The sequence below is a fragment of the Marmota flaviventris genome, chromosome 10, assembly GCF_047511675.1.
Source record: "Marmota flaviventris isolate mMarFla1 chromosome 10, mMarFla1.hap1, whole genome shotgun sequence".
Classification (NCBI taxonomy): Eukaryota; Metazoa; Chordata; class Mammalia; order Rodentia; family Sciuridae; genus Marmota; species Marmota flaviventris.
The window spans coordinates 94,831,495-94,850,736 of record NC_092507.1 but is presented as its reverse complement, the minus strand read 5'-3'; the positions used below and the strand labels follow the sequence as shown (position 1 = coordinate 94,850,736).

The 19,242-nt window shown below is 32.4% G+C and overlaps 1 protein-coding gene across 1 annotated transcript in view; it reads left to right on the top strand.

Moving 5' to 3' along the window:
• Window positions 1–18,528, top strand: part of LOC114098919 (mitochondrial adenyl nucleotide antiporter SLC25A24-like) — a 51,212-nt gene extending 32,684 nt beyond the window's left edge. Inside the window, exons 5-10 of the mRNA XM_027943157.2 lie at window positions 1,279–1,437; window positions 6,182–6,334; window positions 13,116–13,232; window positions 15,251–15,418; window positions 17,054–17,204; window positions 18,353–18,528. Of these exons, the coding sequence (XP_027798958.2) occupies window positions 1,279–1,437; window positions 6,182–6,334; window positions 13,116–13,232; window positions 15,251–15,418; window positions 17,054–17,204; window positions 18,353–18,528 (924 nt within the window). The remainder of the gene's footprint in view (window positions 1–1,278; window positions 1,438–6,181; window positions 6,335–13,115; window positions 13,233–15,250; window positions 15,419–17,053; window positions 17,205–18,352) is intronic.
• The last annotated feature ends 714 nt before the right edge of the window (window positions 18,529–19,242 follow it).

Here is a 19,242-nt window from a genome sequence, read left to right as displayed (position 1 = left end):
GTTCCTGGGGGCAGAAACTAACTTCTGAATCATTTTATCACTTATATATAGACCAGGGCCTGGCATATTCATTTATTGACCTACAAATATTTGTTGAGAACCCTTATCTTCATGTACCAAAATACTAGTTTTACAACAGTAAACACAGGAGATCAGGTTGCTGCCCTCACTGGGTTTACTTGCTAATGAAGTACTCAAGCAATAAACAGAAATATATGGATCAGTTTAAATTGTGCTACATATTGGAGAGGAAGTGACAGAAAGATCAAGGAGAAATGTAGGCAGAGGGAAACTCGAGTACAAAGGGTCTGAATTGGAAAGGTATTTGCAAAGGAGGGAACTACTTGAATAAATAAACAAAAGTTGGAAAACTAAGAAGCAGCAAAGTAACTTGTCTACCGTAATTGTAAAGTAATGGAATCTGTATCCTCTGAGTCCAGTTCAGCAGTTTTTTAACTGAAACATATTGCTAAAACAGTCTTAGCAAAATCGAATATGGTTACTAAAGTGAAGTGAAATGCAAAACCTATTATAGTGCAGATTTTTTTTAATTTTTAAAAAATTAGTTGTAGATGGACGCAATACCTTTATTTATTTATTTATTTTTATGTGGTGCTGAGGATCGAACCCCGGGCCGCATGCATGCCAGGAGAGTGCGCTACCGCTTGAGCCACATCCCCAGCCCTGGTGCAGATTTTTAGAAAGAAAAATTATTGACTTTGAAGAGAAAATGAATGTAAATAATAATGAAGCATATAAAATGCTTACCCCCCGATGCCCTTTGGAATTATTACTATTTTTTTAATTTTTAGAAAATTTTTTTTTAAGAATAAGATACTATTCTTGAATTCTGACTTAGGTTTCAGTGTACAATAGAATTTGAGAGAATTTGAACAAAAGCAGGGAAAATTTATTAAGTGTTTATTCCTTCCCTAGGATGTGACAGAAACTGTGGTGACTTGGACATGATTCCTGCTCTCAGGGTTTATGTTTATCATGGAAGAGATTTTCCAAACAGTTTGAGAATTTTCAGTTGATAACTCTAATTTAATGGAAATAATTTTACCATTAAATTTGTAAGGTGTGTTATTCATAATCATTTGGTCTAGTACAAGTGCTAAACAAATTGTCAATCTTGAGTAATAGGAGGTGACATAAAAGAGAATTTTGGAGTTTTTGGTTCTTGTGAAAATTTATTCTTGGTCTTTGTAAAAAGTTGTCCTTTTAATTTATCAAGTATTCATACTTTATTATCTAATTATTTTTTGCATTTATCAGCTAATTGACATAGGAGAGAGTATAGCAATTCCAGATGAATTTTCTGAACAAGAAAGGCAGTCTGGAGATTGGTGGAAACAATTGGTGGCAGCAGGAATAGCTAGTGCAGTGGCACGAACATTCACAGCTCCTTTTGACCGCTTGAAAGTCATGATGCAGGTAGCTTGCATGCTTTTCCTACCTTGTCAGAGTAACTGGAATAGTTCTTTATTATTTTCACAACAAATATTTTAAATGTCTTGGAAATTTTCATACTATTTCTTTTTATGCTTTATTTAAAATGTAGATTTTTAAATTTATTTTTAGATAAGCAGTTGTTCTAGAGAAGCAAGGCTCTTTTTTATAACCTTTATTTTATTTATTTTTATTTTTATGTGGTGCTGGCAAGATGCTTCTAAGAATTAATTTTTATTTGAAATGATAATATAGTCACCTTATTAGATTGATTTTTCAGAAATAAAACTAAATCCATTAGAGAAATGACAAGACACTATTAGTCTAATTTGTTATGTTTATCCCCTGACACCAACATAATTACATGATTATACTTTCCTATGAAAGTACTGAGAATATTTTTAAGAATTATAAAAAATTATTATATGGTATCTAATTACCTTTATTTCACTGAGTGATGTTTTATCAGCAGAAGTTATGAAATAGTATATGGTTTAATCTAGTAAGAATCATAACTAAAATCCATAATTAAAATTTACTATTTGGTGCATACTTTCTCTGCAAGGATATACAAATAAATAATATATAATCTGGTGAATTTAAATTTTGTAATAAATTTACATACCTGGGTGTCTTACTGTATTTGTTTTTTGTTGTTGTTGTTGTTGTTAATATTGGTAACATTTTGGTAATGGAAACAGTATGAATTGTGTAAAAACTATAGTGTTACATAAATAAGAGCTAAGTAATTTATCTATACTTGTGAATTGTGTAAAAACTATAGTGTTACATAAATAAGAGCTAAGTAATTTATCTATACTTGTGAATTGTGTAAAAACTATAGTGTTACATAAATAAGAGCTAAGTAATTTATCTATACTTCTGCTCAATCCAAGATTTTTTGATATCTTACAAACTATATTTACATAAATATATAATTTTTTAGAAAATAAAGACTTTGAAGGATAGCTTTTAGGGAAAAAAGGCTTCATATATTCATTTCACATATATTTACTTAGGACCCATTGTATAATAGATACTTATTAGGCATTAGGGGCTACAGTAGTAAGTTAGACACAATATTTAGAATTAGAGAATTGAGGGGAAAATAGATAACTAGGCAAGTAATAATAAAAGGCAATAATTAGGCAAGTAAGTAATGAAACATGAGACCTATGTTATTCTGTATCCAGAGAATACACATAGTACTGTGGGAACACCTAAAGGGAGTACATACCATTTTCCCTGTCCTTATCACTTCTCACATAAATGTATAATGATATCTTGGTTAATGTATCCAGATCACTTATCACATAAATATATAATGATATCTTGGTTAATGTATCTAGTAGAAATAACGACCTTTAATTCAACAGACTAAGTGTTGGGAACACACTTTGAAGTAAGGTAATAAGACAACCCATCATCCTTCTGAGTGTTTGATTCCCCAGTTAGTGACTAAATTCAGTCAGTTGTTAGGAAAGAGTAACACTCCAAAATTCTCTATTACATATAAAGATCAAAAACCTGGTTTCTTCACTGGGTTTATTTGCTAAAGATCATCTCCCAATATGTCTCTGTGTAGCAACGTACTATACTGTATATTTTCCATTTACACCTCATTTTTTTATTTTCTGAGAAGCAAAGTTACTGAGGAAACCAGGTTTTTGATCCAGAACCTGATAGAGATACTCCACAACATAGCTATGCGATGATGATGATGATGATGATGATGATGATGATGATGATGATGATGGTGGTGGTGGTGGTGGTGGTGGTATGGTGATATTGAAATTAATCATTGTCACTTCTAAGTTTTTGTTCTGTGAAAGATATAAACTATATGGGTGTCATAGAGACAGAAAGCAGTGATGATCCGTTTTCTGAGCAGAAGAAAATGGACTGGATTAGGGAGAGTGAAAAGGTATGTACCAAATAGAGGAGGTGTGGAAAGAATGAAAAAAGAAAAGGGAAAGAGAAGAGGATGGGAGACAGAAAAGAAAATAAACATGGAGAATAAATAGGACAAAAGGAGGGAAGATGATGGGGGGAAATGAGTTAGAAATAGGGAGGCAAAAGTAGAGAGGAAGGGAAAATGAAGGGAAGATTAGGAAGTGGGAGAAGGAGGGAGGGAAGGAAGAAGTCTGTCCTTTTACACTGTTCTGATTGTTTAGGCTTTCATTTATAAATATATTGGGCAGTGAAATAGGTTCATTAAAACTTGCCCTCTTACTAAAGGAAGTATTACTCTTTGAGCTTCATGCATCTGAAAAGGAATACTGTGAAATACAAAAAGACACATGTCTAAAACAGCTTAATTGCAAGGATTTATAGTCAGAGAGTCCTGGGTTTGAATTCAGACTTTGATATACTTTATCTTTGATATACTTTATTTGACCACTCCCTGTTGGGGCTATAAAATGAGAATCATCTCACCAGAGTTATTTTAATGCAGGGAGGTGGTTGGATTTGGCTAGGGGGTGGGTAACTTAGTGGTGGACAACTTGGCCTAGCATGGATGAGGCCTTGGGTTGGATCCCCCTCACCCCTCACTCCCCACACATGGAAATGAGGGGAAAATAAATTAGGTTTTATGAAGTGTTTAGCATAATGTCTGTTACATAGTACACAAAATGAAGGCTGTCATTTTTTTGTAGAGAAAAAAGATGAGAAAGTAGAACTATTACTATTTCATCAAAGACATATTTAATTTTCTTTAGCTATTTGTTTTGAGTTTTAAATACTTTATTTTCAAAAGAAAATAAATACATGCCTACAAAAAATCTGGAAAATAGGACAGTAGAAAGAAGTTATCTATCTTCTCATCACTCAGAATAGTTATTAATAATGCCTTAGTGTATTACCTCTTGTCTTTTTATGTTTTTTTGCAGAATAGTGATTACTTTTAAATAATTGATCTTTTTTGCGATTAATAGTATAACATGGTCATATTCACATTACTTCATATTCTTCAAATACAGTTTGTAATGACTAGGTAATATTTCAAGTGGAAGTGTCATACCTTATTTTGTCATTTAAAAGTTTCTTATGCATGTAGATGACCTAAATTCTCCTCTTTTAAAACTGTTATTCATAATTTTGTGATGGACAGAACATCATTACCTGAACCTTTTTTCATTTTAGGATTATTTGTTCAGAAAAATTCCTGAAAGTTTAATGATGAACATATTTAAGGCTGTGTGTATTTGTGTGTGCATGCATGCACACATATACAGCTAAATTATTTTTCAGATTTGTTCTAACAGAAGATGAGAATGCCCATTTTGCCTTGCTTGCTCATTATTGTTCTCTTAGAGGGTGCTTTACTACAATTTAACTTTCACTTTCTTAAAAATAACATCTTATTATAAAATAATATATTAGAAAAAATAGGAAAACAGAAAATCATAAAGGCAGACATTAAAATGATCTGTAATTCTCATGTGTTCCTTTGCTAGAAATTCTATAACAAAGTACCACAAGTGGGCTTAAACAACAGAAATCTATTGTCTCATAATTCTGGAGGCTTAAAGTCCAAAATTAAGGTGTTATCAGGGTCAGTTCTTTCTGAGGGATATGAGCGAGAGTCTGTTCCTGGTTACTCTTCTCCTAATCTATGTTACATCTCTGTACCAAAATTTCTCCTTTTTATAAGGATAGCAGTTGTATAAATTACAGTACACCATGAGGATCTCATTATAATTTGATTATATCTGTAAAGACCTTATCTCCAAATTAGGTCATTCTGAAGGAATAGGAATTAGGACTTTAATATATGAATCTTGAGGGGTACAGTTCAATTCCTAATACTGCGATACCCCTAAGTATACATTATTGAAAAGCTCAATACGTTTTCATTCATTCTTTTTTCAGTGCATATTTAAATGTACTGTTACAATCTTATAATATTAATTTATTTCTGTCTTCCATAAGTTATTCTTTTCTTTGATTTTTTATTATATTCCAATACCTTCAGTGGTTGACTAAAACTTCAGATAGTACAAAACGTATATGTACAATGTTTTATCCTATATATATGCCCATGATAAAATTTAATTTTTAAATTAGGTACAGTAAGAGATTAACAACAACAACTGATAATAATAAAGTATAACAATTACAATATTATACTATAATGAAAGTTATGTGACTTTCACCTAGGAAGCACGTTACAGTGTTTCTTTGACATATCCAAATTGCAAACATCACTACTCTTGTACTTTGGGACCATTATTAAGTGAAATAAGGGTAACTTGAACATAAGCATTGTGGTAATTCCAGAACAGTAAATGTGATAACCAAGATGGCTACTAAGTGATTAATGGGTGGGTTATGTACATAGCGTGGATATACTGGACAAAGTGGTGATTCATGACCCTGGAGGATAGAGTGGAGCTGGACAGCCTGATTTTATCATGCTGCATAGAATGGTATGTAATTTAAAACATATAAATGATTTATTTTTGTTATTTTCCATTTAATATATTTGGACCATGGAAACCATGGAATTCAAACTATGGATATAGGGGGACTGCTATGATTAAAATATATGTTTGGATACAAGAAAATATTAATATATCAATTTTATATGTCACTGAAGGAAAATTAAATTGGGGATTGAAAAATTATGAATTCATATATGTATGTATAATTATGTCATTAGTAATACCAATGCTATATTGTCAGAAAAATAAACTGAAGAATAAATAGATTTTCTATTTATTTCCAGGTTCATAGTTTAAAGACAAGAAGAATGAGGTTGATGAGTGTGTTTGAGCAGATGGTAAACGAAGGAGGAATTTTTTCTCTTTGGCGAGGAAATGGTACAAATATTATCAAAATTGCACCAGAGACGGCACTCAAGATTGGGGCCTATGAACAGGTAAATGTTATTGGCTAAGGAATTTTAAATGAAGATTAGGTTTTAATGTAATATAAAAATTTAGACTTTTATGAAAGAGAAAACGGGAATAAGCAATAGTTATCAATGTAAACATTAATTTTATTTTCATTTGATGACTGGTTGTATATTGCTATTATCTACAAAGAAAGGCTGCATGGATAACATTATATCATCAAAACTGATGTTTGTTAGTAATTCTTCTAATTTCACTGTCATAATGTGACATAAAAACATTTCATAATTGGTTTTTCCTTTAAATAATTTGAATGTTTTGTGGAATTAAATGTTTCAGTTCATTTATTACTAAGTAAAGGATTAATCTCAATTTAATCAAGTGAATAACAGATGAGAAATATACATTGAATTAAAAAATTTGTTAATCTGATTTAGGATTTTACTTCAGAGGCTTAGATAATTTACTTTGAGATGAACTACATTTACTTTTGAATATTATATGTTATTTGTGTCACATAAGTGCCCAAGAATGCTTTGAATGTGGCTCAAACTTTTCATCTTAATTGTATACCTTGTAGTAATTCTTTAAAATTTTTTTTTTGCATATGGCAATTAAAGTGCTTATAGAGGAAATTTTGTACCCTAAATTGGAAATAAGATTGCTGGGTACAAAGGATCCAGTTGAAGTTAGTAGTCCTGAATATCGTGATATCAGGAAGCATGCAGATGTAGAAAATCTTGCTTACAATAGGTTTTGAATTTTGGCAATTTCCTGGATTCCAATATTTATTCTGTGGCTACCGTGAGCAAGGTCTTATGCTGTAGTCTTGGGCTACATGAGTAAACAAGATAGAAATAGTTGATCTGCTCTTCTAGACTTTACTTCTATCAAAATTAGTTCTTGGGAGCTGGGTTGTGGTTCAGTGGTAGAGCGCTTGCTTAGCATGTGTGAGGGTTTGATCCTCAGCACCACATATAAGTAAATAAAACACAGGTCCATCAACAACCAAAAAATATTTTAAAGAATTAGATGTTGAAATTTAAGGAGGGTTCGTCCAATTTAGTGTACAAAAACAACATGTTATAAAAGTACAAAAGAAGCAGGAAAGTCTGTGTATTCCTTATTGTTACCAGGAACATATAGGTTGTTATTTGTGATATCACATACAGGTGGGAAAAAATGGCCTAGACCTTAAGTCATCAATATGCCATCCTCACTACTCATGGTGACACAGGACAACACAGAGAGTGCTCCAGTGATGCACTGTTCATTATTAATTAGGACTTTGGCTTCACAGTTCTTTCTAGTCTGCCACACTGGCAATAAGCAACCATGGACACACTTTCCCTGTTTAGAACAAGACTTGACTAGAGAAAGCAGCAGGTTTCCCACTTCTTATCTTTGGCCTCATCTTGGTTCCTGCTAGCCTTTCCAGGGTACATCACCTCACGGGGTTAAGAGCTCTTCCAGGACTCTAGCATATAGACCTCCTTATAGCTGATTTATTACAATGAAAAGATACAAAGCAATATTGACGAAGAGCAAAGGTGGATGGGATGAAGTTCAGAGGAAACCAGAAGTAGGCTTTCAAAAAGGTCCTTTTCCAGAGCTCTTGCTTGATTACTTCAGCAATGAATTGTGACAACACATATAAAATGATCTTTACCAGAGAAACTCGTTAGAGTCTTTGTGCCCAAGGTTTATTAGGGCTGGTCTCTCTGCCTAGCATGTATCAAAACAAGCAGGCATTCAGCATAAGTTATATTGTCTGTGTAAAGAGTTTATGCACAGTGAGCCATTCTTGTCAGAGAATGATGGGAACCCTCCCCAAATCCAAGTTCCCAAATAGAAGCCAAGGGAGAACTTTGCAAACAGGACTTTCAAGGGACACCACTCTCTTGCATGCTGAATTCTTTTCTGTACATAAATCATTTTAGAAATATCAAAATGAATCACATGAATTTCTCCTGTAAACTTTTAACTTAAAAAAATACTAGTTGATTCTTTGACATCAAGTGATGCTATTATTTCTTATATTGTTTTTCGTCTTCTCCCTCTGGTTTATTGATGTGTAATTGAAAATTAAAATAGTTTATTTATGGTATAAACATAATTTATGTTTTAATATATGAGTACATATACATATCTATCCTATTAGCAAATTTCAAGTGTACAATACAATATTGTTAACTATATTCACTGTTATATAAGAGATCTCTAAAATTCATTTATCTTGTATAAGTGAAACTTTGTGTCCCTTGATCAACATCCCCCCATTTCTCCTCTTGCCAACAATCATTTTACCTTCAGATTGCACATACAAAATAATGTTTGTCTTTTGGCATCTGGTTTATTTGATTTAGCATAATGTTTTCCAAGTTCATTCATATTGTTAAAAATGGCAGGATTTACTTACTATTTAAAAGACTATTCAGTCTTTTAAATTTTCTGTGTATCTTATAATTGTGTTGTACATATACCATGTTTTCTTTATCTATTCATCAGTGGACATTTAGGTTTCTTTCATATTTGGGCTATTGTGAATAATGCTGAAATAAACACAGAACTGCAGATATCTTTTTTGAGATACTGATTTTATTTCCTTTGGATATATACATATGCAGAAGTATGATTACTGGATCAAAAGGTAGTTATACTTGGGGTTGAACCACCATTTAACCCATTCCACTCCTTGACTTATACCCAAAGGACTTAAAATTAGCATACTACAGTGATGTAGCCACATCAGTGTTTACAGCAGTTCAAGTCACCATAGCCAAGCTATGGAACCAACCTACATGCCCTTCAACAGATGAATGGATAAAGAAAGTGTGGTATATATACACAATGGAATACTACTCAGCTATAAAGAAGAATTTGCCAGTAAATGGATGGAACTGGAGAATGTCACGCTAAGTGAAATAAGCCAGTACCCCAGAAATCAAAGGCTGAATGTTCTCACTGATATATGGATGCTAACACATAACAAGGAAGGGAAGGAAGGGGAAGTATAGAAATTCATTGGATTAGACAAAAAGAAGGGAGGGAGAATGGGAACAGGAAAGACAGTAGAATGAATCGGACATAACTTTCCTATGCTCATATATGAATATATGACCACTGTGACTCTACATTATTCACAACCACAAGAATTGGATCAAAATTATAATAGGTTGCACTCCATATATATATAATATGTCAAAATATACCCTTTGTCATGAATATCTAAAAATAACAAATATAAAACCAGTAAAATAAAAGGTAGTTATATTTTTAGTTTTTATGGGAATCTCCATATTATCATCTTTGGACTTTATGATAATAGTCATTCTAACAGTTGTGAGGAGATATGTCCTTGTGGTTTGAGTTTGTATTTCCCTGAAGATGAATGGTGTGCACCTTTTCATATAACTGTTGGCCATTTGTATGTTTTCTTTGAAGAAATGTTTATTCAAGACATTTGTCCATTTTAAAATCAGATTATTTGTATCTTTTGCTATTGAGTTATAGTAGTTCCTTATATATCTTGGATATTAATTCTTTACCAAATATATGGTTTGTGTTTATTTTTTCTACTCTGTCGTTTGCTTTTTAAATCCACTTTGTTGATTATTCCTTTTGCTGTGCATACATTTTATAGTTTAATAATGCTCTACTTGTTTATTTTTGTTTTTGTTGCCTGTAATTTGAGGTCATATCTGAAAAATCATTACTGTGATCATTATCAAGAAGCTCCCTCCAATGTTTTATATGAAACATTTAATTTTAATTCAACTTTAATAAAGATATATCACTTATAAAAGAAGATATTCCTCTAATAATTTTAGTTTTACGTCTTAAGTCTTTAATTTGTTTGAGTTGATTTTCTACATTTTTCTACATGTACCTATTAAAATTCTCAATGGTCTCATTTCTTAGTACCTATTTTCTGTATTAGAAAATACAGCTTCCTGTTACTATAACAAAATACTTGAGTCACGTTGTCATTCAGAGGAATATTGACTGCTTTCACATATGATCAGGTTCCCTTAAAAGATAAATTCTTGAGTAAGAAAATGATGTTCTCATTAAATTAGTTGTTTTAGTGTAGGTGCAGAAGAGTTAATCAATAGGATGGCATCAGATTAAAAACTTCTACACAGCAAAGGAAATAATTATGAATGGGAAGAGAGAACCTACAGAATGGAAGAAAATCTTCACTAACTACTCTTCTACAGAAGATTAATGTCTTGAATATATAAAGAATTTTTAAAAACCTCTACACTAAAAAATCTAATAACCCAATTAATTAATGGGAAAATGAGTTAGACATCATCAAAAGAAGAAATGCACAAATGGTCAACAAATATATTTAAAAATGGTCAACATCATTAGCAATTAGGGAATTGCCAACTAAAACTACACTGAGATTTCATCTCACACCAGTCAGAATGGCAATCATCAAGAATACAAGTAATTCCTATGTTCATATATGAATGCACAACCACTGTAACTCCATATCATGTACAACCACAAGAATGGGATACTAATTAGAATAAGATATACTCCATGTATGTATAATATGTCAAAATATACTCTTCTGTCATGTATATCTAAAAAGAACAAATAAAAATATGGGAAAATATTTTAAGAATACAAAAAATAATAAACACTGGGGAGGATATGGATAAAAATGAACCCTTTTACACTCTTGGTGGGATTATAAATTAATACAACCACTATGGAAGTCAATATTGGGGATCCTTAAAAGACTAGGCATGGAACCACCATATGACCCAGCTACACTACTCCTCAGTATTTATCCTGAGAATTAAAGTCATCATACTACAGAGATACATGAATACCCATGTTTATAGCAGCACAGTTCACAATGATGGAACTATGGAACTAAGCTTAGGTGTCCATCAGCAGGTGAATGGATAAATAAAACATGGTATACATATACAAAAGAGATTTATTTAGCCATAAAGAAAAATGAAATTATGTTAATTGCAGGAAAATGGATGGAACTAGAGACCACCATGTTAAGCAAAATAAGTTAAACTTACACAGTCAGGGTCCTATATTTTCTTTCATATGTGGAAGCTGGAGAAGAAGAGGAAAAGAAAGGTGGGGGCAGATCTCATGAGAATCAAAGGGAGATCAGTAGAGGAAAGGGACCAGGGGGCAGGAGGCAGGAAGAGAGGGTGGAAGTGCTGGGGGGTGACACTGGCCAAATTATATTGTTACATTGTATGCATGTACACATGTAACAACAGAGCCTATCAATATGTGCAAGTATAATGCACCAATAAAAATGTGGAAATAAGTAGGTGGCAGGAATTGTTGTCAATCTAATGGATTTAATAGTTCATATACAAAGTCTGTGGATCAGAAGTAATATTTTGCAGCTGAGTAACTGTAGATTAATGAATCTTTAGACAGAATTTTGGAAGCATCTGTAAAACTAGAAAATTATTTTTTTCTTTCCTTTTCTCAGGCACAACTGTACTAAATATATTTCCCAAATACTTTAAAATTAAATTATATTCACATAAGTAAGTTTATTAAAATATATGAAATATTGAAATAAAACCATTAAGTGTAAAAGTTAGGTTCTTCTTGGCTACATTTACTCTGATGTCATTCTGTTTGGAAGGGCTACAATGTTAAGTGTTCCCAAAGGTCATCTGTAAAAAAAAAAAAATATTTTAGATGGTTCCTCAGCAGCTACTGGTAGTCCATTTTGGTTTTCAACTGAGTGAAGTGGCTCTTTTAGAGTAGGTGGTAAAGTCAGATATTTAAGCTTATGTTCAGGCTTTCTCGTCAACCCCTTCAAAGACCTTTTCTTTTATTCTACCCACTGAAAGCCCTCTTCCTTTGACAAGAAAGTCTAGCCATTCCCTTTTCCTTTCATGCCCTAACCTCTAATGATTGCTTGGTTCTCTGAAGATAGGGGGATTCCCAGGACACATGAGAATTTTAATAGGTTTGAGTGATATACTGAAGATATGTTTGTAAGAACATGAAAGGGGGTGGGCTTTGTTCATGGTTCATTTCTCATTTAAATTACATATTCCATTCATGTGTTATGATTTACATTAGTTCTTGTTAAAACTTCACTTTTAGGTTTAGATTTCTGTTTTCCTTTTTTCTACATGTTTTTATAATAGCTTACCCATTACTTGAGCTAACTGGAATAAACTATGCCTTATAACAAAAAGAGCCTCTCATGTTGTTACTGTTCCTGATTATCCAGTAACCAAACAATGTTAAGTGTTTTCTATGTGTAAAGCATGATGCTAAAAAGTGATAAAAGGTACAATCCTGTCAGGCATGGTGGTGTCTGCCTGTTAATCCCAGCTACTCAGGAGGCTGAGGCAGAAGGATCACAAGTTCAAAGTCAGTCTGGGCAGTTTAGTGAGATCCTGTCTTAAAAAAACAAAGTCTGTAGGTATAAGTAAGTCATAGATTGCCCCTGGGTTTAATCACCAGTACCAGGGGGAGAAAATAATACAATCCTTGTCCCCTTTGTGTAATTTGCATGCCACATATGAAATAACACATTCATGAATATGTTTAAGTAATTTAACACTCCTATTAGTTTATTCCACAAAGAAAAAGGAAAAAGGAGACTGAATAGAGGACTTTTACTTAACTTTGTAATAAATACAAGTAATTGGAATCAGGTATTCTACTGGGTTGTGCTAATGTCAGTTATCTGATATGTTTTAACATAAATTTATACTATTAATGTTATAAATTTAGAAAGGTATGTATTACATTTCATTAATACTATACATTTTAATACTTTTGTTTGCACAGTTTAAGAAATGGCTTAGTTTTGATGGCTTAGTTTTTTCTAATACAGGAATTTTTGAAAGATTTATAGCTGGTTCATTGGCTGGAGCAACTGCCCAGACCTGTATTTACCCCATGGAGGTATGTATTAGTATAAAATTTTAACTAAAACCATGTTTTAATGCAAATTATAACTTCTTATGAATGAATTCCAGATAAGTATTTTATATAATAATGTAATAAATTGTTTTATAGCTACAGATTTTAAATCTCATGTCACTTGAACTCAGTGTTTTTTTAAAACAAAGATAGTATTGGAGATAGACAGTAATTTATTGTTTGATTGATGGATGGATAGAATCATTTGTTTAGTAATCAGGGAAATTTGGATAGCGTACCCACTAAGTTTAGCTGTTTTACTTAGCTAGCTGTTATGCGGGATCCAGAAAAGAGTTGGACAGGGATTTTGATCATGTAATTTATAGTAGAAGGGAAAATAAATACAACATTAATGATGATTCAAAATAGAAACAGTAAATTCTAGGAGAGAGATCCATATACCATGTTATGGAAACTCAAAGGGGAGAAATTATTTTTAGCTAGGGATTTCATGAAAGCGGGGAATAAAATGTGTGAGCATGGCTTAGAATTTGGCATGCAAGGATTATGAGTAAAGGCATTTTAGGCAGACATAACAGCTTGAGCAAAGGAATGGAGGTTAAAAATGTCAGTGTGTTTAGTTTTGGACTGGACTTTTAAGTGAAAGGTTGGGACCCAATAGGAAAGCCTCTTGAATTTAACTTTCATTCCTCAAAAAATTAGAAGCCATTAAAGACTTTGGAGCCTGCAATGTGATCTTGGTTATTGTATCCATTTTTTTTCTTTTTCTTTGTCTCACTTTTTTTTTTTTTGAGAAGAGATTAGAGAGATCATTCCCTCAGTCAGGGAAATGATAATAAGAGCTCAAATTATAGGGAAAATTGACTCCTCTTAGAGCTCTTGTGAGAATGGACAACTTGAAAAATGGAAAATAGGAAAAACTGGAAGGAACAAAGTGAAAAAGTCTGTGGGCTGTGTGCCTGAGTGTTAGAAGAGTTGTGTCTAGGTTAGAGTCCTAATAGAGGTAGAGGATGAGGAAGGGAACTAGATGAGATCAGATCTACATTTATTTAATTGTAGCAGTTGGTGGGACAACCAAGTTATTCTTTTCAGCAGGCAGTTGCAAATATGATACTGAGACTTGAGATTTCAAATCTTGGCATACCATCTGCAGAGAGGTGTTAATTGAAGCCATGAGATTGCCTAAGGAAAATGCAAGGGTTTTGTTTTGTTGCTTTCTTTCTTTTTTAATGCTGAGAAAAAAACCTTTGAGATCTTAATTTAGGGAATAAGAAGAGAAAATAAAAGCATGACAGTGAAGATTCACTTGTGTAAGAGGAAAGCACACTTCCTTGGAGAAGACAGAAAATTTTAAGAATGGGTTCTGCAGAAAGATTCATGAAGCAAAAGACTTCCTATTGATGGAACAGAGGCAGCCCCACCAAGTTATGTAGTTTGCCCAAACAAGACAAAATTTATTATTTTTTGTCTTCCCTGTTTGAGAGAGCAATTTCTCCAAGCATGTATAGAGTGGCTTTTAATTAAGTTAATGGAAATTAAGACAAGGAATGAGACTATTAGAATTGTATCTGGCTTGGGAATATTTACAGAGTCAGCTGGAGCCTGCTGTTGTCTTTGTAGTTTCTGTGATGTCACTACTTTAAGAGCAAAGAGTTATTTTAAGTTATATATTATAGGTCTTACTATTTCCCTCAGTGTACATTTTAAGCATATATAGAATTTTTTTCCTATTGTTTTTTCACATTAACATGGCCACATATTTTGGGTTTTTTTATTTCAAATGAATTTGTTTCAGAACATGTTGCCTTATAGCACATTAAAAGCACACTGCTTAATTTTCTTGTTTGAATATTTTTAATGTATTTGCTGTTGCTAAGTAAGACCTAGCTGTTGAAAAATTATAGTTATTGTTTATGGTTGTTTTCTTTTTGGTTTCTATAAAAGTTTGTAAACATCATGGTACAATAAGCCTCACTAGTTTGCTAGATTAGCAGAGTGAATCTAATAAATATATATTTCTTATGTTCTTTCATATATAGGTAATAAAGACTAGACTGGCTGTGGCTAACACTGGAGAGTATTCAGGGATTGTCGACTGTGGCATGAAGCTTCTGAAACAAGAGGGTATCCGAGCTTTATTTAAAGGCTATGTTCCTAACTTGCTAGGCATTGTACCTTATGCAGGCATAGATCTTGCTGTTTATGAGGTGAGTTCTTTCTCAAAATGTGACGTTATGAGTTAAATTTGAGAATATGCACAACAGGTTTTTATTCTAAAAACTTGATTATAAATCACTTTTCATTAAGCAGCTTTTGACTGAGGAGTGAACTGAATGTTTTTATTTTTGTTTTATATGTAAATATAAAATATAAGTTATTTTATATTTACATGTAAAACAAAATAATTTTATATTTACATATAAAACAAAATAATAATAACTAATAATTTTAGGGTTTTTTTGGTGAATTACTTCTTGGTAAGGATTATAGATAGATATTCCAATAATATAGTGGTTTTCAACCCTGGATGCAAAATTGAAATCATCTATATGTAGATCTTTTAAAAAATAAGATTGTTGAGCTATTTCCTGAGACTTTCTGACTTAATCATCCCAGGAAGAAGTCTGGGATCCAGGTTTTTTGACTGCCCAGAAGAATCTGTGTGCAGGTAAGATTGAGAACATGAACATATCATTGCCATCTAGGAAGATTAGACCTGAGGGGAGAAATACCTGGGTTGGAAATGAGAGCCAGCATGGAGATAGGCTAAAAATCCTGACAGTGCTGTCCTGATGAGGCAGGACTCTAGGATACTCCCTTTTAGCCAGTCATTTCCTACACCTGTCTCAGGAAAATCATTTTAACAACATTCACCATTTGTATGTAAGAACTAGGTGGGAGTGTATGATTAGAATAACTCAGATTTCATTCTCAATATGGAAAGGAGAGCTTTCTAGGCATAGGCCTGTAGTATTTTTGGCAAGCAGTACCTCCATCATGTGAAAAATAGCTCATCGCATTTATCACTATAACAAATAAATTATATTTTTGTAGATGTTTAGAGTATGAATATTATGGCACATATTTTCCTTTCCTTTGTGTTTCCTGGTTTCTGTGATCTTATTAAAATAAATGTGTTGCTTCTGTATAAACAGAAGAAATGGGCTTTCTCCATTCTTTTATGTCTACAGTTTAATATCTGTAGCTTTCATACCAGTGTACTACTTCTCTTTTTATTATTACATGATTGTAATAAGTGTGTACCATGGAAAGACATTATGGAATTTATTTTTTAAAACATCAAATTCTACATTTGGATAATTGTCAGTACATAATAATAAAGTAGCTGCTACCCTTTATAAATGAACAGTTTTAAAAGCACTCAGTGATGTTTTAAGCCTATTATTTATAAATATTTTTTCCAGCCACTTTTATTCAAGGAAAAGAAAATTTGGAAAGAGAGTCTCTCTTAAAAACTGAGAAAGTGTGGTTTCATTAACCTGTAGTAGATTGTGCAGTCTTCCTCTCTATAATATTTTGTTAATCTCTGAGAATCTTCAGAACTTTGTTCTGGTCTCTATCTTTAAAACCAAAATAAATAAGCAAAGGAAAACAAAACAAAATACCCCCCCTAAAAAACAACAAAAAATAAAAATAAATAAAAAAATAAAACACACAGAGAAACACAAACATATGAGAACTCAAAATTCAGGTTACTTATTTGAAAACATTTGTGCATCCTGTCCTTGATATGTCAGTGCAGTAGCCTCTCTGTACTAAAGTTTATTCATCTTAGAGTTGCGTAGTAGTTAAAAGGATATTTATTATTCTCTCTCTGCCAGTTTTTGAAGAATCATTGGCTGAAGCACTATGCAGAAGACTCTGTAAACCCTGGGGTAATAATTTTGCTGGCCTGTAGTACATTGTCTCACACTTGTGGTCTGTTAGTCAGCTTCCCTCTGTATCTCATTAGAACTCGCATGCAGGCTGATGGTGAGTTTTGTCTTTTTAATGAGGTAATAATTAAGTAGTATCTTTTAAATAAGTATAAATTAATGATTTCAAAAACAGAAGAACTTATAAAAACTTATAAATAAAGCAAAATTTAACTCTCTAATTTAAAGCATGAAATTTGAAATAATAATTTAATTGACTAGAGCCTTTTGTGAATTGTAGGTTTTATTTCTTCTTCAAAGCTCTCTTTGGAATGCTCCACATTTTCTTCAGTAACTGATGATCTCATTGAGGAGTTTTTGTTTTTATTTAGATTCAAAAATACCACGTAGAACAATAGAAAAGGTTTTGTCCCTTCAAACTTAATCAAAGTTTACCCCATAGAAACAAAGTTTTTTCTTCTTGGTTCTGCTATCACCATCATGTCCCACATTGGGAACTTAATATATTTGTGGAACTGAACTCACTTACATTGATTCAGTCTACTTAAGGAGGGGTCATTAATCAGAAGGATGATATCTGCTTTGTTCCTCTCAGAGTGAAATTTAGAAATTTAGATTTTAAGAAAATACCTTTATGACTTTTAAAGAATAAAATAAAATAAACAACTTCACATTATCCCATAATCTTCTTGAGTGAACCATTTAAGGAGTTTACATGGCATGTGAGATTCTTTTACATTCTCTTTCTTCCTCTTTTTTTAGTTAGGCCTTGGGATTTAATTTATATTGCATATTTAATTTGTATTGCATTTCCCTCTCCATTCTACCACACATCCATTCTTCTATCGAACTACCTGTATAATATGTAATTCCAAATGCTCCTTGGAGATGCTTTGTGAAAACTTTCAGCTTTTTCAATAGAACTTTCTGCAGTTATGGAAATATTTTATAACTGTACTATTTACTACAGTGGTCACTAATCATATGTGGTTGACTCTCATGCACTTGAAATGTTACTACTGTGACTGAGGAGCTCAGTTTTTAGTTTTATTTAATTTTAATTAAATCTCAGTAGCCACATGTGTCTTATAGATATCATATTGAACAGCACAGGACTATTCTATATGAAGGGAGAGAAGCATACTCTGAAGTAATTTCAACTTCTGTAAATTCTAATTTATCATTGAACTATCTTAATACATAGAGATTAAATACTGAATTATACTGATCTTTTTAAACTTATAGCTCTGGTGGAACAAGAAAAAACACCTATGATTCAGCTCATCCAAGAAATATATAAGAAAGAAGGAAAAAGAGGATTTTACAGGGGTATCACCCCTAACATCATAAAGTTGCTTCCTGCAGTAGGCATCGGCTGTATTGCTTATGAAAAAACGAAACCAATTTTGGGATTAACCTAGAAGTGAAATATCAAATTGTTATCATTGTCATAATCACTGAATCATAAGATAATGTCTGGGTTATAAGGAGATCATACCTTTTACTAAAAGGAAAGAAGTATCAAATAACTGTTAAAAATATTCTCTTTATTTTATCTATTATAAAATGTATAAATTAAATAATAATTTTGGTAAAGTTATTTAGTAATTTTAAATCGTTAATATTTACCAAATTATTTTTACATTTCCTGCCACTCTCCCTTGAATCCTAACTTGAGATTTATTTATTTATTTATTTATTTATTATTTATTTTTTATTTTTTTATTGTTGGTTACTCAAAACATTACATAGTTCTTGCTTATCATATTTCACACTTTGATTCAAGTGGGTTATGAGCTCCCATTTTTACCCCGTATACAGATTGCAGAATCACATCGGTTACACATCCACTTATTTACATATTGCCATACTAGTGTCTGTTGTATTCTGCTGCCTTTCCTATCCTCTACTATCCCCCCTTCCCTCCCCTCCCCTTCCCTCTTCTCTCTCTACCCCATCTACTGTAATTCATTTCTCCCCCTTGTTTTTTTTTCCCTTTCCCCTCACTTCCTCTTGTATGTAATTTTGTATAACCCTGAGGGTCTTCTTCCATTTCCATGCAATTTCCCTTCTCTCTCCCTTTCCCTCCCACCTCTCATCCCTGTTTAATGTTAATCTTCTTCTCATGCTCTTCG